This window comes from Triturus cristatus, chromosome 4_2 (genome assembly GCF_964204655.1).
Source record: "Triturus cristatus chromosome 4_2, aTriCri1.1, whole genome shotgun sequence".
In the NCBI taxonomy this organism is placed as follows: Eukaryota; Metazoa; Chordata; class Amphibia; order Caudata; family Salamandridae; genus Triturus; species Triturus cristatus.
Genome location: NC_140586.1, coordinates 113,625,202 through 113,650,244, shown reverse-complemented (window position 1 = coordinate 113,650,244; position 25,043 = coordinate 113,625,202). Strand labels below are relative to the sequence as shown.

Sequence of the window (25,043 nt, the reverse complement as noted above, 5' to 3'; positions counted from 1 at the left end):
AGGAGAGAAGCACATGCACTTTAGCACTGGTTAGCAGTGGTAAAGTGTTCAGTGTCTGAAGGCCAACAAAAAGAAATCAGCAAAAATGCGAGGCAAGAAGGCAAAATGTTTGGGGAAGTCCACCCTAAGGCTGTCAGGTCTAACAGGGAGTTACTCAAGCCCTTTGCTGGAGTAAATCTCAAGTCAGTAATGTAATGTGGGGAGTAGTTTTATGTAGTGTACAGTAAACAATTAAATCCAAAGAATCTGAAATATATTTATTAGTCTCATTCTTAAGACAGGTACCTTTTGTCCCCTTTGTCTGCTTGGTGTACAATAATACTGAAATTAATCAAACATGTTTCTTAAAGATTCTTTTTCTTTACTATTCAATTTATTTTTGCAAGATTTTCTTCTGACTTTCTCAAAGTCAGACATTACCAATTCACAAAACACATCAATCACATTATATTTTGACAAATTTGGAATGAAGTCAGATTGCTCACGTTAACCACTTATTAACATCAATATTGAGATCCTTGGCCACCTCCTCTATATCACAAGATAATCGTTCTTCTAAACTCAACAAAATGTGTAGATCATAGAGATCTTGAATAGTTGTTTCTGAGATCTCAGGGGTGTATTTTATCTCATTGTGTCTCGCAGGTGTTGTGGAGAAGTATTTCTTAAGTTTCAAGTTCCTAATAAATTAAAAAAGGTCTGTTTTGAGTTCAAATATATTACAATGGAGCATGAGAGTAAGTGATAAGACTTTGGCCACTGCATTCAACTCCTCAGTGGTAGGTATTCTGCAGGCCACATTTACCACTATGCTGTGTTCAGTTTTTTCATATTCCCTTTTGTTTGTGATCTTGTTCTGACATCTAAGTTTGAGTTGTATTCTCCTTGTACTTCTTTTGCCACTCTGTTTTCATCACTTGCTAGTCTTTCCTAATTGTAACTCCATTCCGTTTAAATTGTTTTCCACAAACCTCAGTTTTTTTAGTTCTTTTAAAAAGGTATTGAGCTTGCCACGTATAGTTTTAGAGGTATTCTCCAATAGAACCTGGCTAGGTGTTTTGTTATCCCCTCTATTAATGTTTAGTTAAATCTCCGACCAGTCCAAGGTGAAAAGGTGATGGAAAATTTGGGAATGTTCAAGATCTCACATACTTGTGGGCATTTCCAAAACATCAAAGTTAAAACACCCATTGGAAAACCCACCTACCACCCACCCCCTACTCGCAGCAGATAAATCTGCTATCGTAAAGGCATACATACCTGCCTGGAATCCCTTTGTGAACTCCTGGCAGGTGTAAAAAAGTTATGTTTGGTCATAAACTTATAATTACAACCAAATTTACCTTTGTGAATGGGGTCCAATGTGTGGAGTTTCATGTATTTACATTGCTGGCACAATATCATTTTAATTACTACTTTATGACGTTATGTTTTGGAGGTGTGCAGCTGTTGTGGTGCTTTGGCTTATCATAAAGATGCAGTGTGAGAATAATTTGCGAGCTATTCTTTGTTTTAGTTTCCTGTCCTGATAACATCTTGTTGAATTTTTGTTTACAATGTAAAGAAATATCCACACAAACATTTTTAAAGAAACAACACAAATACAGGTCCATTGTCAAATATATCTACATACAATATTTTGCTCTGCATGCCCTTTAGTTTACCACTTACAATGTAATCTTCATTTTCTGACCCATTTCATACTACTATTCCTTGATGGCCCAGTTGCTAATACTGTTCAGCTAAGGAGACTTACTCCCAGTGCCCATTACGTTGAATTCCATGATGTGGCTTGATTGTGGAATTTTCTTGTCCCACTATCACTAAACACATTCCCTTACAAAGTGCCTGACCTACTGGCTTTGTCACTGAGTTTTTACTTGCTAAAGCACTGACATGTTGTAGTCTATTCTCCTCCCGTCCAGTTGGCAAGTAGCCCGCACAGCTCCAACAGAGCAAATCTAAATAGAAGAATAATAATCAGAAAACATAATACATCTCATTATTTCCATTGGGTGTCATTATTCCTGTTTTTTAAATTCCTTCTTGATTTAAAATGGGTTTACTAGACGGCTGGGATTTCCAGGTATTTCTTTTGGTGTTCTATTGTAGTTGGTAGGAGTTCAGTGTGGTAGTATGTCCGGCCCCTCTCCAAACAACACACTCCAGTCTCACCTAAGGTTCCTAGAGCCGGCCTATGCGGGGTTGACCCGGCGTCTGAAGCAGTTGCAGGTAATGCACTTGAGCAGATTCATGCTAAAGTGGAAGAGGGTGCCAAAGTTGAATAGTAGGTTATAGAATGTTCTCACAGACAAGTTGCCTTTGTCGTCTGCGTACTTCAGCGCAGTCAGTGGGGTGTACAATGCATTCGTCTGGCAGCGAAAGTCTGGCTGGGCCATGTTGATCACCTTGACGGTTGCCTAGAACAGAGGATCAGATTCAAAAATTCAATATCTCATCAGACCCTTAACATTGGAAGCAACGAATAATCAAACACCCCCAAGCCTGGCTGGAGGGATTTATATAATTTCCAAACTCCAAATTGCAGTACATATACCCAAGCCACCTGAAGTTTATGAAAGCTGAATTCAGAAATCTTAGTGTATAGGAGAACCTCAACTTCATTTATTTGTACAAACATGCATCTCAGTGACCCAATTACAAAAACAATCCCATTGTCCACTGCATAAGCTGTTCAACTGGAACTTGCAGTCGGTTCAGCGGTATAGTACCAGAATATAGTGGCCTAAAAATTGTTTGACTTAAGTATTGTGGCCTAAATATAATTTACAAAATGATCACCCCCTTGTCGATAATAATAAAAAATCGACACCCAGTGGAACCATATGCTTGTAAACAGAATTCAAGTCACAATATTTAAATATATATCTCAGACAATATTATTGTTATCCATATTCTGACATACAACATGCTACCCCGAGCGATTGCCAGTGGTTAGACTTATTGCAAGCATTCCTCTCACCACATTTTGTGTATTTGCTGCATTCTGCAACACACAAAGAGGAAATTGCCTTAAAGCATAGTTTTTGTGCAGTAAAAGACCCATTCCTGCACATAAACTATGCTGACCACAAATCAGACACCATTGCAAAATGGTGCAAGGGCGCCTGGATGCTGAAAGTGCACCTGTGCAGGGAGAAAGCAGAAACGTGCCACCTCTTTGTAGCTATGGCACAGTTCTGCTCTCTTCAGTTCACACTACCTAGCACGGCAACTTTGCCTACTGCCCTGTCTTGTATAAACTCTTTCTGGGCCCTAGTTTCTATGGAGAGAATTTGAGCCACACGAAATAGTATGGGAAAAACTGCCGTAGGTAAGGAAAGTACAAAACAGTCATAGTCCTATTTATGTTTAACCACAAAAGAGCTGCTCCTAAAGTGATAACCACTATAAGGTTTGAGTTATATTGTGAGTGGGGACATCTCACAAAAAGTAACGGACTGGTCTCACACACCACCTGGTGTCATGCTTCATCATTGACCAGTCCTCGCCCTCTAAAACCTTGGTTTGATAGAGGGCGGGCATACACCTGACGACAGGGATGCACTTCTAAACTAAGTGGGGGCCCGTGTATGAGTGAGTGAGATTAAAAATCATTATAGTTATCCTCATTGTGTTTTTTAATGTGAAAGGTAACTATATGATGTTTAAAAGCAGGTGACGGTATGTGGGGGAATTAGTGTCCCCTAACCGTTATGTTTAGAGGTCCTCTAAAACACAATGACGATAACTATAATGATTTTTAATCTCACTCACTCATCTCACCTCTCCCACCTATCTGCCAATTCTTTCTCAGCTTCATCTCTATTATTTGTCGTACCTGTCCATCTCAAAGCTGTATCTTTCCTACAGCCCTTGCCTGCCTCTTTCTGCCTCTCAGCTGTCTATCACCAGTTGTCTCTTTATTCAAATTCCAAATGTATAGTCAGGTCGAATTTAAGTACAAAACCCAAAACATTCCCATAAAATACAATATCTACATATATTATCAAGTTAAAAACGACGAAGAATAAAATATTGTATTCAAATCAGCAATTTCCTTGTGATAATAACTCAAATTTCAAGTTCACAAACGAAGTTAATTAAAAAGCTACCTTTCCTGTTTCAAACACTAGGATCTAATAGAGTAGAAAATCTTCTGGTGCTTCGACCATGAAGAATTGATGAATTTAGTCACTGCAAAGACCACTATTGCATATACTTAGTGAATTAATACGATTAATGCGATACAATGAATTAATCAGTTAGACCCAAAGCCCAACACTTTAGGGCAATCCACCTTACCTTCAGTCTGGAATATGCCATACAAAACATAGGAAGTGATCCGCCGACTCGTCCATTGAACAACAAACTAGGCAAAGAGTTGACTTGTCGGTCGAGGAGGCCCACCATGAGGTGTAGATAGCCAGTGGGAGGGAACCATAGTGAAACTACGGATAAAGGAACATGCCTGGGGGTGGGGAGTAGGTAATCCAGGATGTATTTGAGTTCAAAGTCTTTTATGGGTGTTACAAAAGGCTTTGATCCTGCTACAAAGTCAAAGAACTCCCTAAGTGTAATAAAATGTGTCCATTGGTATTAATGGCTGTGGGGGCACTTCATAGGCTACCCAGCCCTGGGCAAATGGTCTGTTTAGTGTGCACCAGCCAAGGGATTTTATATGAATCTTTGAAAGCAATGACCTTGCTTAAGGCTTCTCTCTATGGTTTAAAGGCATCTATTGACCAAACCCATATTCAGTACAATAAGTGTAACAATCTCGCCTCTTCCAGGAGCGACTTGAGGACGAGATCCAGTTTGAGCAGCAGAAATGGAATGCCTCACCCCAGACATGCAACAGCCCTTATAAAGTTGTTTTCACCTACACCAAGAAGCGAGCAGTTACGTGAGCTCCAGCTTGGCGCCGTACAAAGCAGCCCTCTTGATTTGGGCACTGTAAATCTGTGTCACAGGGGAAATAGGGTAGGATGGAGTTCTCTTGGCAAACCTTAGGATGGCAAAAACTCTATGATTGATTAATGAATTACTTTTTTGGATTTGGGATCCCCAGGACTTCTTATTCGACAATCTGATCCCCAAATAGTCAAATTCCGATACTCTCTTGAGAGAAGCACCACCCAATTCAATAGTACTACCCAATCGTTTATTTTGAGAATAAAACATGAATTTGGTCTTTAGAACGTTTACCTCTAGTCCAAATTGTTTTGAAAAACACTAAGAACCTATCCATAAGCGTCTGAAGATCCATGCGTATTTTGGAAAGCAGCACAGTGTCATCAGCTGGCAACTTATATTTGGCCATGGTCACTAACACGATTTAACAAGCAGCCTATACTTTTGTTTATGAACCAGAGAAAAACGGTAGGGGCCAAATCACAGCCTTAGCAACCACCTTTTGCTACATCTATATTGTCAGACAGTTCCTGGTGGAGCCTAGCATAATTCCCTTCATGCAAGTAAATTATTATATTCAGCAAGTTATTTGGGACTTTCATGTCTGCTAAGACCTCCAACAGTTTTGCCCTTGGGACCAGGTCTAATGCTGCTCACAAATCAATGAAAGCAGTGAAAACTGAACCTCTTCCAACAGCAACCATCTTCCATCTAGTCATAAGTAACCCGAAGATCCAGTCAATAGTTTCAATTTGTGACCTAAAACATGCTTAGAGTTCGGAGTTGACATTGTTATCTTCTATCTATGATGTCAAATGGCCTTAAACATGCTTTCAGAAATTCTTTTGCAGGTTGTCGAATAAGCTAATAGGTAATAGTGTAATCCCTGCTAAATTCCATCCTAACAATGATCTTGACATTTGTTGATTAGGATAAGATTCCAGGAGTAGTGGTGTGGCAGATGGGAGAGCAGAATTACTAAATGGAATAGGATTAGGAAAACATTCTATGGGCCTTGTGGTGTTTTGTGCTGGTGGGAAGGGAGGTATAAAACTTGTCTAGACGGAGGTGGTAATTGCTCTCTCAGATTCAACGCTAGCTAAGAGTAGAGCCAAGCCATGAATCGTGGGAAAAATAATATTTGACCTTCCTTTACTAGGTGCCAATTCAGTGTCGGGTGTGTCAGTGCCGGTATGTGGACAATATATCGATTTTTTATATCAAGAGACAAAACTATCAGAAAAAAGTATTGAAATACAATAATATTGTGATGCAGAAATATCGTTGTCAAGAATATCATGTTTTTAGATAAGTATTTATTTTGGTAAGAATATTTCTGTTAATATCGTTTTCAATAATATAATTGTAAAAAATATTGTTCTTTAATTATTTAAATGTGCTTTCATTTATGTATTAATTGTATGCGTTATTAATGTTAGTATAATTGATATGAATTGTTTTTAATAGTTTGTAATTTTAAGTGAGTTAGATTTTCTTATTTAACTTCTAATAGCAATTTTTATGTTGTTGTAGTGGGTTGTTGGGTTTGTAGGGGGCTAGGGCTGTAAGTTAATAAAGTAATAATTAATTAATAATTTTAAAGTAAGTATGTGATTGGAAATAATTATGTACATTATGTAATATATAATTGCACTGCAGGAGCCGGCCCTGGGGGGTGGCGGTCCCCAGGGCCTATACAAGGCTTTTTTTGGGGCCTTGGGGGTCCTTGTGGGACCCCTTGAGCAGGCCTAGGGGGTCAGGGTGTTTCTACCCTGCCCCCTTTTCGCGTTTTGCGACTTTTTTGGGGGGTTTCTTGTTTCTTGTGTCTCAGTTCTACCAAGGCACAAGATGGCTGCCAACACTTCCTGTTTCAGAGTGCTGGCAGCCAATTAAAATTCAGCTTGTGATCGGGAGGGTACGCGGATCCTCCGAGGCCATAGATATATATGTACTTTTAACTGTAATTTTCTGAGGAACTACTGAACGGATTTACACCATTTAAGCAAAAGGCACGAGTCTGAACTGAGGACTACCTCTTTGCCAAATTTGGTGTAATTCCTTTCAGCAGTTCAGACTGTAGCTGTGGCTAAAGGTCCTATGGGAAAATGCATGGGAAAAATGAGTTTTGGGACCCCCCTTTTTTCTCGGCCCCCGCTTGACGAATCACTGTGAAACTTTCAGGATAGGAGCGGACCGGAGCTGGCCAAATGTTTTGATAATTTCGCGAAGATTCGTCAACCGGCGCCAAAGTTATTCCAAATAGAATGTTGCGGATTTCCTATGGAAAATAGGTCCTAACTATATCTACCTACTGGCGACCGCCAGTAGGTAATCTATATAAATATATAGATATATTTAGATATATTCACTGAAAAAAACAATACAGATGTTATATTTAGGCTCAGGTGACACTCGTACAAAACTAGAGAAATTCAGCCATTATAGTTAGTGAGCTAACTATAACTCACACCCCCGCAATGCACTGCTTACGACCACACGCTGCATTTCTCAAGACTCACTGATGATGTGTAATAAAGGAACGGGGGGCGTGTGGTCCCCCTTCCCTGGCCTGAGTTTTGCCCCAGGGACCCCATCTCCCAGGGCTTGTCCTTTTTTAAACAAAAAAACAAACTGTTATACACATGGAAAAGAGGCCACGCGGCCCCCCTCCCAGGCTGATTTTGGCCCCAGGGACCTCATCTCCCGGGGCTGGCCACACTACTGAGTGCCCTGGTCCCACCCAGGGCACCCAGTTTTTCCAGTTGGGGACCGTGGGGGGAGCCTGAAGGCCCCTGTGGTCCCTGCCGGCTTTGCAGAGAGCTCGAGAAAGGGGGCGTGGCCTCTGACAAAGTCTCAGCAATCTGCCTGTGTGGGTCTTACTGGAGGTAACAGAAGGGCTTGTTGTCCCCCAAGGGCCCTTAGGAGCCAAGGGGACTTCATACCCCTACCAGTAGTGCGCCAGGAGGTGCGTTTGCAGAGTGGCAGAGACAGGGGGTGTGGCCTCCTACGAGGTCTCAGCAATCTGCTGTGTAGGACTTACTGGAGGTAGCAGGAGAAGTATTTGGCCCCCAAGGAAGTCCTTGGGAGCCAACTACCCCTCTTGTTACCTCCAATAAGTCCCACACAGCAGGATTGCTAAGAGATCCCTAGAGGGCATGCCCCTTCTCTCCACCACTCTGCAAACGTACCTCCTGGTGCACTACTGGTTGGGGGATGAAATCCACTTTACTCTGTGGGACCATGGGGGATAAGAAGCCCTGCTGATTCCTCCTGAAAGTCCTACACAGGAGGATTCCTGGAAGCCGGTCAGAGGCCCAGCCCCCTTTCTCCGCCACTCTACAAACGTGATTACATGAAGACAATACTGAAAATGGTATCTTTCTGTGTTGTGAGGATTGATTATATTAAATAAAACATACATTTTTACATTAAACAGGGTTCAGTGTTTAGATAGCTAAGTGGATGGTAAATGAAAGAGGCTTTCCCTGAAGAAGATGAGTATATAGATGTGAAAATACGAGTGTGTATCACAAGAGGGATCTTTCGTTGTTTTCCATGATATTTAACCCTGTACCTTTTGTCAGGAGGGTACCTCTCCCACACTTGTGGAGTTTTGTATAGCTGGTTCAATCCAGTCACTACCCAAATTCTACCAGCTCATCAATTGGCACTCTTGCAGTAATCCTTAGAAAAAGCAATAAGAGCTGCATAACCATGGGACCTAAAGTACACTTTCCCTGTTTGATGCTGAGTCTTTTAAAGTGAAATAATCCTTCTCAATTGGAAAACGCTCCTCATTTTTACTTCTGGTATCAAAAGAGCAAGTCTTTTTAAGGCATATTTAGCCTCTGCTTACTTGAGCAGGGTGCACTGCATGGACCTACCTTGGCAACGGTGTCAGGGTTTTGCCCCATGGTGGAAAAGATCTCATGAGATGCAGGGAGGTAAACTTCTTTAAAGTAACGGATCGTGTCAGCATCAGTTCCAGGGAACTCTGAACGCGACACCTCCTCCATGAGCTTCATCTCAAACTCAGTGTTGACGGGTCCAGGTTCCACCATGGACACACTGTGGGCCAGAAGACCAGAGAGGGAGAATGACTTTCAGCTGCTTTGTGAACAAGGAGACAAACCATACACATGTTCTATATAGATGATGCTAAAGGGTAAGTGTGTGCTAAAAATCTATCCATTTCATTCTGTCCTTGCATAATAATTACCATAATCTTTACTACTGCAAAGCAAATCCAAAATCTTCTGAATCTAGTGCACAAACAAACAAAATGCACAAAATAGCAAAAGTTGCAGAAAACCTATGCCCTCTTCAAACCCGCCCCCAAAGACTCACCCCACCCAATCCCCTCCCTCTAAAAAAACCCTTCCAGAATCCTTCAAGTCTCAGCTTCCCAACATCTACGACTTGCTGTAGGTGGCAGAAGGTGTTGGATTTGTTGGATTTTCAATCCAACACCTTCCCTACTGTTGCACACACTGGAGTTGTAAGAGTAAATTATACTATTCCAAACTCCAGCGCCCCCCCCACAGCAAGGCGTTGTAATGACTTGCATTGTAATGGCATGCGATGTAACAACGCATCGTTGTGATACGACTTGCGTTGTAATGGCATGTGTTGTATCGAGTGCTATTCCTCCTAGCCATCCAGAGGGTCCTACTAGCCACCCAGAGGGCCATACCAGTCACAAGAGCAGTGCTTTAATGTGCCAGTCATTTCCGGTGCTCAGCATTTAATTGTCAGCACGGGCTCTAGTGACAGTCCACCACATGGTGACACTGGTCTTTTCAATTTTGAGATGAGCACATCAGCCGTGTATATTAGGTCAATATACACTTAAAATATTTAATACCATCCTCTCATGCCATTATTATATCTTTGTTAGGCCTGAAATAGCCTGAATCATCACATTTTTAAGAGTGCGATGGTTAGGTGTTATTTTGGCACTGCCATTGGCTGCGCTGGCAGGGTATGGCTGGGGCAGGCTGCAGTGGGTTTCCAAGATTGGGCCCTGGCACTTAATTTTTTACAAATTAAGCACTGCACAAAAGAGCCATACTAGCCCCCTAGAGGGCCATAAAGCCCAGCATGTAAAGATTGTTCTGCTAGTTGGTGAGGCTTACTCATCGTCCTTCGCGCCTTGAGGCCCTCTCATGTCTGGATTACCTCTTTGGTTAACAAAATCTAGGCAGAGCAATACGTTCTACCATATGTAACCACGGGTCTGTTTGTAAAACCATTTCTTGCTGCTGTTTATAGCCTCACACTGTTTGGAATGTGACGAGTAAGAATGACAGTGGGGTAATTTGTTATTACTCACTAGCAATTTGCATCCCACCCAATCTCGCGCATTCTTGTCGCCACGACTGGACTGGGGAACCAAAAGTAGCCCTAGGAAAAATGCCCAAACTAGCCCCGTTGCCCTGGTCTCCTCGGGCAATCTCTCTCTGTCTCCTTCTCCCCTCCCGCTCCTTCCTCTTTGATCGCTCTCTCTCTCTACCTTCCCCCATGACCCCCCCTCTCTCTCTAGAAGCCTCCCTGTGCCTCCTGCAATTCATTTCAGAGACCTGGGGTAAGAGTCAGAGGCACTGAGAGTGGTCCAGAGTTTCAAAACCAGCAGTGGCGGCTCACCGAGGGAGTGCTGCGGGCGGTGAGTCAGGGGAGGGATAGAGTGGGGGGGTAGTAGCGTCCGACATACGACAGACAGGAGTAAGGTAAATGCGATGCAGCGCGCGCAACAAAATTAGTTTTCCTTCCCCTCCTCTGCCCCACGTCACCGCCCCGGTAACACGCCCTATACGGGCCGTCGCTGGAGTTGTGAGCGAGTTTGATCCACAAAGCAGTGCCCGTGGTTGCTGGTCGGGCCACCAGCACCTATTTTCGGGGGCCGACATTTAATTTTCCAAATCATGTGTTTACAAAGAGCAAGAGAGGGCAAACGCACAAATTGGAAAGGCAGAGGAAGAGGAAGATGGAAAACCGTCATAAAGATAGAAAACAGAAACTTGCAAGAGAGATAAAGTGTAAGGGAGTGTCTGGCAGTAGATTAAAGTGGTAAGAGGTGGATTTAAGACTGCCAGCCTTGCTATTACGTGCGCCAACGTTTAAGGCTGGGGCTTCTTAACAGAGCTCCGGGCACTAACACTCTTTCTTTTACAAATCAAGCACTGCCTTTAATTTATATTTTTGGTGAACAACTCTGGGAATTATAGAGGGAAGAGTGGAGATATGTATTCCTCATTCATATGGGCGAAACTTAATAAGTAAGAAAAAAAGAGGGAACTGAGGTGTTTGCTTCTGGAAGTGAATTCATCCATCATATAGTTCTGACTCTGATGAGAAAAATAGGACCCATGTTTTGAGCATTGCAAGAAGGGATTAGTTTTTACAGAACAACCTTGAGATTATTAGTACTGATTTAACCTTCATTGCAAAGTGACATCATCCTGGATGACAAGAATGCTTTTATACAACTGCTTCCCAGTGGCGGCACCTCGAGGGAGTGCTGCGGGGTGGTGAGGCGGGTGGGGGAGGGTTAGTAAACTCCGGCATACGGCCGAACGGAGTTAGGTAAATAAATAAAACGAATTACATTGCGTGCGCTGCAACGCCAAATGGCGATGCAGCGCACGCAATATAATTTGTTTTATTTATTAATTTATTTATTTACTTAACTCCGTTCGGCCGTATGCCGGGGTTTACTACCCCCCACCCTGCACCTCCCCCGCCCCGCCCTACCGCCCCGCAGCACTCCTTCGAGGAGCCGCCACGGCTACTTCCCTCTCTTTCTTATTGTAAAAGCAAGAGCTGCTGCGTTGGCACGTAGGTTGAACCTCAGTCCTGTAACACGAAAGATCGGGAGGAGGAGTCAAGTGAATGATAAAAGGGATTTTCTAATAAAAAATGCTGACCCTCGGCTCACCCACAAAAACAGGGCCAAGCTTCTCATATTAAACTTATTTGAAGACATTTTCAGAAGAGAAGGCAATAACAGCAAATCCGTTTATAGTGACAATGAGAGTACAGAAACCTGACATCCTTACTCAATAGATCAACTACATTCCCGACGCCAGATGCCAACCAAACAACCACAGCGCATTGTTATGAATTTAACCATGAGGACCAAGTGCACATGAAACGCCATGGATGCTTTACTCATGCTTGTCTGTCCATCAGTGCAAGATTTAGCCCACCTCCATCCTCTCTGACACAGGAATGAGTGCATCACACAATGAGTCGACCGAAATGGACGAGCATCAAAGTAGTACCAACAAGAACCTGTATGTCCAAACAACACGACCAGCAAACTGCTACATGAATACTTTGGAGATCTACCAAGGAATCAACAGTCCAATCTCTATCCCACAATAATAATGTCAAATTCTGTGGTTTTCTATAAAACTCCGTGAAGCATGTTGACTGTCGATTTGCAGGTTGTATGCAAATCAAAGTACTATTTTTCTTGCATGTCCGTCAACATCAACCTATGACTAAAAAATTATCTTTGCGGCTCCCCACCGCACGGCATGCACATCGCTTTAACACCCTCCATGGCCTAGATTGCCCTTTGGAACACAACAAAGTGACCTGAATTAGTAAACTGATAAAACTTTAAGCTGTCTCAATAGCCACCATTTTGTTTTACCTCAGTGCTATCGGAAGTACTGGTATATATACCAATGGTAGGTCCTCTTGAAGAAAGAAAACTAATGAGAATTTTCAAATGTCGACAACAAACACACAAACACCAATTCCCTCTTACAATATATTAAATTTTAGAAGTTGGACTGCAAGACTCTCACAGAATCCTTCCATGGCGAATTTGGATGCGGCGTAGACATCATTGAAAACGACCCCTGAAAAGAAAAGAAGAGATGGCCATGAACAATCAATGTTGTTTTTTATGCCTTCCATCTCCAAACTTTTTAAGAAGCCAGTGAGCTATGCATCTATTGCGAGAGGTTGTATGACGGAACAACGCAGGGAAATACTCTGCATGCCTTTACCACTTTTTACCACGCATTTTTTTAGATCGCATATGCTTTCACAATGTATGCCTTTACCATGCATTGTTTATATATATATTTATATATGTAAACAATGTATTTGTGGGGGGAGAATCCTCACACCCCCGAACATACTTTAAATGCGTGGTAAAGGCATATGTTGAAAAAGCATATGCGTTCTAAAACTATGTGTGGTAAAAAATGCGTGGTAAAGGTACAACGTAAAGGCTGTTTCCCATTCCAAGATAATTGCTAGTTTCTTTAAGGCTAGTGCCTATCTCTTACATTACCAGATATTTAGGGTAAAATCTAAGACCAAGTGCTCCACATGAGCAAGATTTGCCTGGAGACTCGTTTAGATTGTAACTTCTGCGCTCTCCTAGGCTTCGAATTAATTACAAATGAGCCCTAGAGAGACAAATAACACCAAATAAATTACAGATAAATCTTTACAGAGAAAGTTTGTTTATTACATAACATATTTTAAAAAACAAGAACACTCTGAATTGTGACCATACACATATACTGATGTCATAATTGCAAATGGAACATGAGTTACATTTTTGCAAGTAAGTTGAGTGCAATTAAACAGGCAATGGATAATAGGCCAGAGGTACTAAGTAAGCCTGGGCGGAGTTCACAGTTTCGCTATGTGGAACTCTGGGAAGTGACCAAAAGATTCTGCTGCGCTATGCGGAGTTCCGCAAGCAGCGGAGTGCGCTTGGTCATCCCTATTTGTGCTGATTTTCAGTGCTGGATGTTTGTCCCACACTGGAAAATATCAACGCGAACAACACTATGTGTAACGCTGAGAGTGCTGCTTCTTTTCCACCTCTCAAATAGATTTTCTACTCGAGCAGCAGCTTTCTCAACGTGAACAGTAGGTTTCTCAACATGAGCGATCCCATCCACCCACGACCGCCCGCGTTGAGAAATCCGACCACCCGTGTAGAGAAATCTTGCGGGGAGGTGGATTTTCTTGCTTGCGCACTCCAACTTGACATTGGTGAGCGCGAACAAGGTAAAATTTCACCTATAGGTGGATTTTCCTCATAAGTACATGCCAACTTGATGTTAGTGAGTGCGAGTGAGGAAAAGGAGCAGAGTTTTGTTTTACTCTGCATGCTTCGTGGAGTGTAGAAAACACCGTAAACTCCACAAACAAAGAAGAGTTCACTGCCCAGGCCTAGTGCTAAGCCATTTTGCTGTTGCAAAGGATCCGATTTATTAAATTGGATCCTTTGCACCTGCAAAATAGCTTTTTGTTATGCACCAAACTTAAATAGCAAGTCCGTCACAATTTGAGTTTGTGAGTACAAACCAAATCGCTATTTGAAAGTGGAGTGTTTAGCGTGTCCCTTCCAAACAGCAATTCACAATGGGATTTAGTAAGGTTCTGCCATCAAAATCCGGTCCAAAAACATTAATATTTTACTGTCTACAGAAAGGTAATGGCAATCCAGTTGAGACTGGAAGTGGTCTCCCATCCACCCGCCCCCTTTGTGAATGCTGACAAAACATAATTAGGAGTAGGCAGTGATCCACAAGAGTCTGTCAAGGAAAATGGGCTCCATAAACCAATTATGGTTTTATTTAAAAGCAACCACAGACCTGGTGGTCTGCTGACCGCAACAGGCCACCATCCTTGTGATAGTAGTGAAACATTGAGGGTTGCAATGAGTGCCCTACCTCACTAACTATTGGATTGACAAAAGTCAGTGCACAACTTGAAAACACTTTTTGAGAATCCTATCTTAGCATATCTAGCCAATAGTTCCCAAATTCTTTCCATGATCTGCATTAGCACAGATTGGCAGTGCAATGAAAGTAGGGGTGGGCGTTACACTTTGTTCCGCCTGCGGAGTTAGCAGAGTTTGCTTACTCTGCGTTCCGCTTGAAGCACAAAGTTTCGGGAACAACTCTGCCGTTCCGTGTGGTGAAGTTTATCGGGAACCACTCCTAAATTAGGTACTGCCTCAAACATCAACCGCAAAATAGCACCCCTCACCACTTACAAACTGTACGAGCATGCTTCATTGCAGGTAAAGGATGTGTAGGAAAGAGCATAGAGGATTGAATTATTGACTGCAGGTTGTAACATAGGCAGACATCTGTGGTAAATATTTTTCCTTTACCGGGACTGAATTTGATACAGGAACATAGTAAAATAGCTCAATAAAATGAGAGGCAGAATCCGTGGTATTAGAGGTTCGGAATGGGCTTTATTCCATTAATTCGATTATAATCGGTTGCTCCCAATGTTCCGTCACCACGAAGGTTCAGGAAGTGAAGCACACACTTTATTGACAAGAAATGACTTTTATAGTACATACATGACAATGAAGTAAATGCAGTAGGCGTAACAATTGATAAGGAAAATGACGAGTTGTTCTGCGTAACCAGAAATGGGTGTAATAAGGCGAAAAAAAGGAACATAATTGGTTGTGATGTCATGTATAGGTGGATCTATAAGATAATACTTGGCATGGATGCGCGCGCAGCAGTCTGACGTGTAATTGACGTGTAACTAGGGGGTGAAGGGCACTTGACATTTAGCTCTACATGTGGAGACAAGAAGTCTGGGGGGTCAAGTCAACCTAATCCCAAATCATATCTAACATCCTATGTTTAAAGAACTATGTTATCCATAAAAGAAGGACTCTCGGACAGAATCTATTCTATACTGACTGTGCGTGCATGTACAAGCGTCTAAGTGTCTACACTAAATGCGAGGGGGTAGGAATATTCCATGGTAACAAGGCTATGAATTACTTGCATGAGGACAGAGAAGCCGGCCTTTTGCTCGATAACTGGAAGAATGTTTACTTAAGCTACTAGGCAGGAATGCATCGGCTGAGGGGGAAGCAGATAATTCGAAGGTGAAATACAGTTCTTGGCAGAGAATAGGCTGATGTCAGGCTTCGTGAGCCGCGCAGAGAATGAGACAAAGTTCATGGTCACAGATGCAGGCTCAGACTGGAGCTTTCAGAGGCAGAAGGCAAGAGGAGTTTCGATGACAGAATCAGGGCCTACTTGCCTGGACTGTAGAATAGCATAAGTGAACCATATAAAGCCGGTGGCCTTTTGTACTTAAGAATGGAATATCCGGCCTATTCATGGCGGATCTGACAGAGGACATGTTGACTGTGGACGCACATGTATTTGCGTCTTCATAACTGGAACTGGAGGGAACATACATGTACTTGTGACATGCATATAGAACCGTTGGGGTCCAAGATAGGGGACATAACTGACCAGAAAAATCCATATTTCCACATTCCCTCCTTGTCCCCTACTTGCCCGTTAAGAGATATCAATCTTCATTAATCCATTGATCTGTTCATATAGCATCATTTGTTCTTCTTTCTTCTTCCGGAATCTTGAATGAAATCTTGATGGTGGAATACACGATGTGGCACACAGACCACAAATCGCTGGTCCACATTGTAGACATAGACAGCAACTGAATAGTAGGAGAAGGCCAATACCTAGGAAGGATAGAACTCTCCATCCCCAGGCTGATATCACATTCCAAAACCAACTGGACCAAGTCCAAGTGCCTGGGTTCTGGTGCATCTGGCTTACAATCTTGTGAAGGCGAGTTATAGCTTTATATACAGATGGCGAATTTTCTGGTATGAATACGCAGCAGCTTGATCCGATGACCCTACAAGCTCCGCCTCTATCAGCCAGGATGACGTCAAGGACAAGACGATTTTGAAGCACAACAATCCGCATAGCAGACTGCTCTTCTGTTAAATTGCCTAAGGCGGAAATAGTTTCATTCACTACTGCTTCAAGGGTTCTAGTTAATCTACGTATCAGCTTACTATTGGTAACTGTACCTATATAGGGAAAGATGCCTTTATTGAAATCTACATACTTGTCCCATGCCGTCTCAGTATAATCGACAATTGGGAGATCTCTCCGCTCTCTATTGTGTACTAAATGAATATTTCTATAATAATCAGGAGGAGCTAGGAAAACAGGTGGCAAAAGGAATGCTATGTAGCAGGTACCATCCCAATCTAGAGGTAGACGCATATATGCAGTCTGACCACATATAAAGTAGGAGTGGCGATAAGCTCTGAATGAAGATTTGCCTTGATCACTGAATTCTACTGTAGTAGTGCATTGACTATGGCCCATATGTATGGAACCAACCTTTCTTACACACAATTCACCTTTTGCTGGGAATACTGACATGGTGGGTAAGACTAGCTCAACTTCGGATACGACATTTAGAATCATGAGATTAGGTGTAAAATTACCTAATCCATACACTTCATTTTCTAGATCAGTTCCTGTTCTTTTGGGGCGACCCTCCTTGTCAGGGTAGCAGACTTTGAGTAAAACTAGGTTCAGGTTTCCCCATATCCAATGATCTTGGTAAACTGCTGTGTCTGAGTCTATGGAATTGATTAAACTGAACCATGCTCCACAGGAGCCATTGTGTGTAAATGGGTGTGGAAAGAATGGCAGGACTCCTTCATAATTCTGATAGGGAGGGAGTCGGCCACACACCCAACAATTAGTAGCATTACTAGTCTGATGGGAATGATGTAACATACTAATGAAAGTGTTATTGCGCAGCGCAAGTCTATAGGACAATTCATGCGGGGGTAAGTCACTAAAAGAATGTTCTGCAATAACATTGTGAACATTTCTGGCAATAGGGTAATATATGTGCAACAACATACTGGTAATAATTATTAAAAGACTTAAGGAAAACAAAATTAATAATGTCCCTATACAATGGCTACGCAGTGATTTACAATACGCCTGTCGTTTCATCATTTTTCGCGACTGTTCATGATTCAGGTCTAGAGGATACATGTCAGAGACAGATTCAACCGCTTCACCTAGGAGAGGACTTAAACAATCAAACCGTCTGACGTCCTAGGCCTTAACTTAACTTTGTAAAGTTCGCTTTCAGTTTTTTCCACCAAAGGAAGTTTTGAATCAGTCTGTGAGGGAGTGCAGGGCACAATGTCTATATCCGAGCATTGTCCATGAAATCTCTTGACATGGCTTGAATGAATCCAACCCTTGCGGCCCTCGATCTTCACGGCTGTTCTTGTGGTCAGCAGAACCAACTTGGGTGTCTTCCACCTGGGCTCCAGCTGAGTCTTTCGGTCGAAATTTTTCACAAACACAAAATCCCCCGGAACTATGTCATGGGGTTTCACCTCAGTGTTGTCGGGAAATGCTGCAGCAACCTGTGAACGACAAGATTGTAGTGCAGACATCAAGGAAGCCAAGTAATCTGTCAGCATATTACAGTCAATATCAGTTATTTTGCGTGGTACAGGCGTCCCCCACATATTTGGTGGTCTACCGAAGATCACCTCATACGGGGATAGCCCTGTTCTAGAGTGTGCTACCATTCTCATGTAAAAAAGTGCAACTGGTAATGCTACTATCCAGTCGACACCTTTTTCTCGGCATATTTTGGACAATCTGATTTTCAGAATCTGGTTATGTCTTTCTACGAGACCTGCTGCCTCGGGGTGTCGGACACAGTGGAATTTCCACTGATATCCTAGCAGAAGTGAAACATGTTTCATTAATTCGGATGAGAACGGCTGGCCGTTATCTGAGTGAACAACACGTGGTAAACCGTATCGTGGGAAGAATTCTCGAACCAACTGTTTGGCAGTAGTCGGGGCAGTGTAATCTGAAACCGGGTACGCCTCTGTCCAACGGGACAGAGCGCAGACAACTACGAGAACATATTTGAATCCTCGACATCGTTCCATCTGGATATAATCCATCTGTAGGACTTCAAAAGGGTGATCAGGAGGATGAAATCCACCCTGTTCTACGGGAACACTTTTTCCTGGGTTGAACTGGCAACAGATCATACAGGTACGGACCTTTTGTTTGGCTGCTGTTCGTAAATGTTTATTAAACCAAATGTGTTGAATGCTGTCTAGCATAGCTTTTTCTCCTAGATGTGCCGGACTATGTATAGTGTTAATTATAACTTGGACCATTGAATCAGGAAGGAACCATACAGACTTTTCCTTCATCATCCATCCTTGGTCCGTTTGGATCCCTCCTAATTCAGTCCATTTCTTTATTTCGTCTGGTGTAGCATGTGTCTGTATGTCAATTACGTCAAGAGTAGGATCTTTAACTGTCATACAATGTGTCGGCATCGGGACTATTGTCTTTGTCATGTCGGGAGTTTGAGTTTGAGCAGTCTGTTTAGCCGTTCTGTCGGCTAGATCATTGCCTTGGGAAATGATATCAGTAACTTTCGTATGAGCTTTACATTTCATAATTGATATTGCAGTAGGTAGATGTATTGCATCTAATAAGGCATGAATGAGGGGTCCGTGCTGAATGTGGGCACCGTGGGAAGTTAAATAACCTCTCTCTCGCCACAGCACGCCGAAGTCATGTACAACTCCGAATGCATAACGTGAATCAGTGTATATGTTGACTTTTTTATTCGTGGCTTGAATACAGGCTTGTGTCAGAGCGATGAGCTCTGCGGCTTGAGCTGACAAAGTATTTATACGATTAGTTTCAATGACTTCAGTATCTGTTGTGACTGCATAAGCGGCCACTAATTCTCCTGTACTTGTTCTCATACATGAACCATCTACATAAAATGTCAAGTCTGGATCTGACAATGGAACATCGGTCAAGTCTTGTCTGGGTTTTGTCGCTACAGTAATAACTTCAATACAGTCATGGGCTAGTGGGTCTGTTCCGGTTACTGGCAAAAGTGTGGCAGGATTCAATGTGTTACAGCGTCTTATTTCTATATGTGGCTGAAACAATGTAAGTTCATACCCTGTAAGTCGTGCTATGGTCAAGTGTTGTGTTTGTGTTCTATTTATAAGAACCTCTACTGCGTGTGGTACTTGAACTGTCAATGGATGTCCTAACACTATGGCATCGCTTTGTCTGATTGCTAAAGCTGTCGCTGCCACTGATTTCAGACATGCAGGCAAAGCCTGAGCTACGGGATCTAATGTACTAGAAAAATAAGCACATGGTTTGTGTGCTCCTGCTTGATCCTGTGTGAGTACTGACAAGGCAGTACCTTCGCGTTCTGTAACAAAGAGTGTAAACTGTTTTCTGTAACATGGTGTTGCTAAAACAGGTGCTTGACATAAAGTTTTCTTTAGGCTTTCAAAAGCTTGTGTATGTTCTTGAGTCCAAGGGAGAACAGTCGATGTGGCTGCCTCCTGGGTTGTCAACTGAATGAGTGGTTTTGCTAGAAATGCATATTGCGGGATCCACTGTCTACAGTATGAAGTGAGGCCTATGAAAGCCCGCACCTCCTTTTGTGTCTTGGGTATTGGCATGTTAGCTATTAACTGAATGCGGTCTGGTGTAAGCTGCCTTCCCTCCTTGGACAGCGAGTGTCCAAGATAAATAACTCGCTGGACACAGAATTGCAGCTTAGAAGGGGACACCTTGTGCCCTTTTTCGGCTAGAAATTGTAAAACTGTCAGTGATGCTTTTTCACATTCAGGTTCGCTTCGGGCGGTGATCAGCAGATCATCGACGTATTGAAGCAGAGCAGTGTTAACTGGCATGTGGATACTGTCAAGTTCTCGTTTCAGTGCTTGGCTATAGATGCTGGGGCTTTCTGTAAATCCTTGAGGTGCGCGTGAGAATTTAAAGCTACGTCCATTTAAACTAAATCCGAACAAATATTGGCTTTCCGGATCTATTGGGACGCTGAAAAAGGCATTCTTGAGATCGATTACAGTGAAGAATGTCGCTTCGGAATCAATAGCTGTCAGTAATGACGAGATATCTGGGACCACAGGGAATTGTGGCACAATGCATTTGTTTAACTCGCGCAGATCAATAACCAATCGATATACTGGCGGGGCCTTCGGATCTGTTCGTTTAAGAATCGGTATTATCGGTGAATTACATATATTGGAGTCTGTTTCCACAACTACTCCTTGGGCAATGAGCTCGTCAATGATTTGTAGTAAAGCCACTACAGCATCTGGTGGTAACTTGTATTGTCGCATTCGTGGTAGCACCACTCCTGCCTTTAATGTGACTCGATATGGTGTAATATTCATGCATCCAACATCAGTAGGGCCTTGTGCCCATAGACGTGTAGGTAAAATCTGTAATCGGGGATCCATGTCTCTAGACACATAGTGACCTTTAAAATCACGTAAAAACAATCTTACTCCTTCCGGAGAACAACATATTATAGCTCCTAGAGCTTTTAACGTTTTTATTCCTAATAGATTTTCTGGACATGATTTAGTAAGCAATAAATCTGTAGTTCGGGTCAAAGGTCCTATCGTAAGTGGCAGAGGTTGTGACACTTCATTAACAATAGGTTTTCCTGAAAAACCAAGGGAAATATTCTGTGAGCCTGAGAGGGGTGCCCCTGGAACTTCACTACGTTTTATGGTCGTTCGACTTGCCCCTGTATCGAGTAGAAATTTTCTATCTTGGCCTAATAATTCACTATGTACATAAGGTCCTTCTTGGTCTACTGGGATTTCAATAAGGGGTAAGTCAACTTCCCTCTCTAGGCTTGTTCATGCGTAACGCTGATACTCGGGATATTCATACTGTGCGGTCTGATACATTTGTCGTGTTGTTGTTTGTGTGGCAGCAACAGGCAATGGGGGTGCAGCTGGCACAAACTGTATTGGCTGTTGTGCGGCTGGCATGGCCTGGGCATGCTGCATAGCTCCTTGTTCATTCTGATCTTGTCTGAGTGGCCGTGATCTTTCTTGTGTTTTACCTATGGCGATATTATGTTTTAAAACTGGACAATCGTGTACGTAATGGCCTGGCTTTTTACAATAATTGCATGTCCCTTTTACAGGTCCTGCTGAATCGGAATGTGTCATACCCCTTTTATGCCCTTCAGCTGGAACTGTCTGGGAAACTAACATTTTCATTTTCGTGTCTTTCATGCGTCTGTGTTCATGTTCTTGTTCCTCTCTAATTCTATTGTGATGGTACTGTAACATTTGTAACATTTGTGATGGAGTGTTACCTTGCCAGGTACTCTCGAATTTTAATACTCTATTCTTTACTGGGGGCAGAGCATTTTCTACTAATTTTGTTACAAACAGATGTGGGTATGATTCGCTACTTGCTTTTATGCCACTATTTATACCAAAACATTTTTCAAATCGGGCATAGTAATCACTAGTGTCTTCATCTTGCTTCTGCTTACAGGCTGAAATTGTACCCCAATCTTCCTTTTTCGTAGTTAATAAACGCGGCAGTACCTGTACTAGTAATCCTGGTAATGCCTTAGTTTTGTCCCCAAGCCCTGCTCCTGCAGTTCGGGCCTTTTCTTCAGCTTCTAACACTGACCATTCTATCTTTTGGTCTCCTACCTCCCACTCTTTTTCCTTGAGTTTTTCATAAATGCCAGCAGGCATCAATACCTTTAATATTGTCATAATGTCGGGGTAGGTATACTCTCCCATGAGTAACATGTCTTTAATTTCTCGGTGAAAACCCGCTGGGTCTTTGTCATGACTGGGTACCACTTTCTTCATTTGTAACAATTCTATTTTCGATATGGGCGTATATACAAATACGCGTTTAAACTGATTGTCCTCACCCTTTATTGGGTGCACTTCTCGTAAGGGATTCTGTCTATCTATGTGATACGTAGTTCTTTCCTTGACGGACAATGGAACATGTTCTGAACATACAAAAAGAATATACTGCTTTCTTGATTCTAGAATTTCTTTAATTAATTCAGTACCTGGACCTCTCCATTTATTTATAAGTAATTCAGTCAGTATGTCAGGCAAGGGACCAGGGTCCGAATGCTGACTCCGATATAGTATAATGAGTTGTTGAATCATATAAATCCCAGCTAACCTTTGTTCATCTGGGGTAAGATTCAAAAATGTGCGTACTACTGTATCATCACTATATTTTCCGGGACTGTCCACCCAATGGACAGCTGCCCTGGCTAAATCTTGTTCATCCATAGAATCGAGGAAATGATAACCCCTTCGTTCTCGGAGTAGTTTGTCGGCGGTTTGGAACGAATGCTCGTTAGACCTTATATTAATTATAGGTATTTGAAAATTCCTGTTATTATCTGGACATATCGGATGTATTGAGTCAGTATGATATCTAGTCTGATTCCTATTACAAGATCTTCCTCTACCTACATAGGCTATGGTGTCCGACTGTCCTGTGGGCAGTCCTGACCCTTCTTCCTCGTTTTGTTCGAACTCGTCTACCTCTAATCGCTCTTCGTGTAGGCGTTCTATTTCTTTACGGATCTTTCGGCACATGGCTATTATACAATTTTGTTTATCATGTCTCCCTTCTGATATATTCTGGCTCCATCTTGTAAGAATTTTCATTGCTTCCGGGTCTACCCCCGGTCGGTCTTGATTTCTGATCACACAGTTTATGAGGAAACGTAACAGTTCCCCCTGTATCTCTACTTTCTGGTATTCCATAGCTCTGTAAATACATTCTGGATCTCGCCCTGTTTGGACAAAATGATATATATTATCTAGATGCGCAGTCATTCCTGGTAACTTCGCTAAATACACTGCGGCTCGTCTGATACGCAATGATGCTAGGGTCATTTCGTCCTCCTTTCCAGGCACCGGGTCATATCTACAATCTATAAGAAGTTCCTTAAGCGCACGGGCACTAAGGAGTTTGGGTGTACGTGAATGCGCTGACTCTTGAAAAGTAAGTTTATTTATTCTGGGTGGCGTAGAAAAGATATTGGTAGCTCCTCCCGCGGCCCCATCTGGGGCGTCGGGTGTAAAAGGATTCGTCGAACGTGACACAGCAACTACAGGTGTGGACACAGCCATAGAAGTAGCTGTAGGAGCGGATACAGAAACAGATGTGCTTGCCGGAACTTGTGACTCGATTTGTTGCTGTAGGGATACGGGCACTGGATCTTGGCGTTGAACCTCCCTGGTATGCGGTCTATGTGGGGCGGAATTAGCATACTCGGGAGCTGCGTCATCTAAATATGAGGAAAGAAAAACATCTTCTGCGGTTCTAGGATGCCCCTTAGGATGTACCTTTATTGGGAACAATGGGGGTGGCAAGTCTTTTGGTGTTTCTGGAGTAGCCTTAGGTAATCCTTCGGCCAGAAGGGGATACATACCATTCATAAGGGCATTTCTTTGTCTGTCTACTTGTTCTGATTTCACTCGGATACCTTCCTCAATTAATAGATTCTCTCGAACTTTATTGGAATTCTCTTTACTCTTCTCTTCCTGTCTACGTGCTTTTTCTGTTCGTCTATGTGATTCTTTACGCCATAATTCAACGGCGTCTTTCTGTGACTGTCTGACTTTCCTTTTCCATAACTCTTCCTCGACTTTCATGATGCACTCTGCATCCCAGGTCCCCGCTGTGGGCCACCTCTGACTTTCTGGTAATCCCTTGGTGTAGTCTACCCATAAATCAAGAAATAATATAGCGTCTAAGCCATGTTTGTGATACATAAAGTGCCCTGGAGTGTCCCTAGGAGGAATAGGGACGGCTTCTTCGAGAACCCCTTTTCTGGTAGTGATCTGTCTTAATTTCGAAAAGAGCGGCATATTGAGAACTCACCTTATACTTGATTTTGACCTGATACTTGAATTTGAACAGACTTAATACAATAAACACGATAATGAACAGTCATTCATACCACGATATACAGAACATACTTAAACACTTTAAACATTAAACATTAAACCTTTAACTGAAACAACAATGATGATCGTCTGCATAACTAATCACCAAGCTTAATTCTCGACGATAACTAGACAATAACTAGACACTTCGGAATACTTCGGAATACTTGATATACTGCTAAACAGTACAGATACACTGCTAAAACAGTGCAGACCGGATTTGTGTACCCAAACCCGTCTTGACCGGCACAACCTATGTGCACGTCAGAAATGCCTCCCCAGCAATGGTACTCACCGGGTAGCTTCGGAAACGGAAGGCCTCAGTAACTTGAACTTGAACCGGACTGGACTCGACTCGACTCGACTCGTCGGACACTGGGCTTGACTTCGGACTGGTGGGTCTCTGTATACCTCGGATCTTGCTCTCTCAGCTAGGCTCTGGTCGGGATACTTCGCACTTCTCACCGCCTCGTCTGGGTGT

At 42.6% G+C, this 25,043-nt stretch overlaps 1 protein-coding gene across 1 annotated transcript in view; it reads right to left on the bottom strand.

Moving 5' to 3' along the window:
* Nucleotides 1-372: 372 nt before the first annotated feature.
* RDH8 (retinol dehydrogenase 8) overlaps nt 373-25,043 on the bottom strand; it is a 133,945-nt gene continuing 109,274 nt past the window's right edge. Inside the window, exons 4-6 of the mRNA XM_085600735.1 lie at nt 12,689-12,782; nt 8,799-8,982; nt 373-2,420 (exon numbers count right to left, since the gene is read on the bottom strand). Of these exons, the coding sequence (XP_085456861.1) occupies nt 2,196-2,420; nt 8,799-8,982; nt 12,689-12,782 (503 nt within the window). The 3' untranslated portion in view covers nt 373-2,195. The remainder of the gene's footprint in view (nt 2,421-8,798; nt 8,983-12,688; nt 12,783-25,043) is intronic.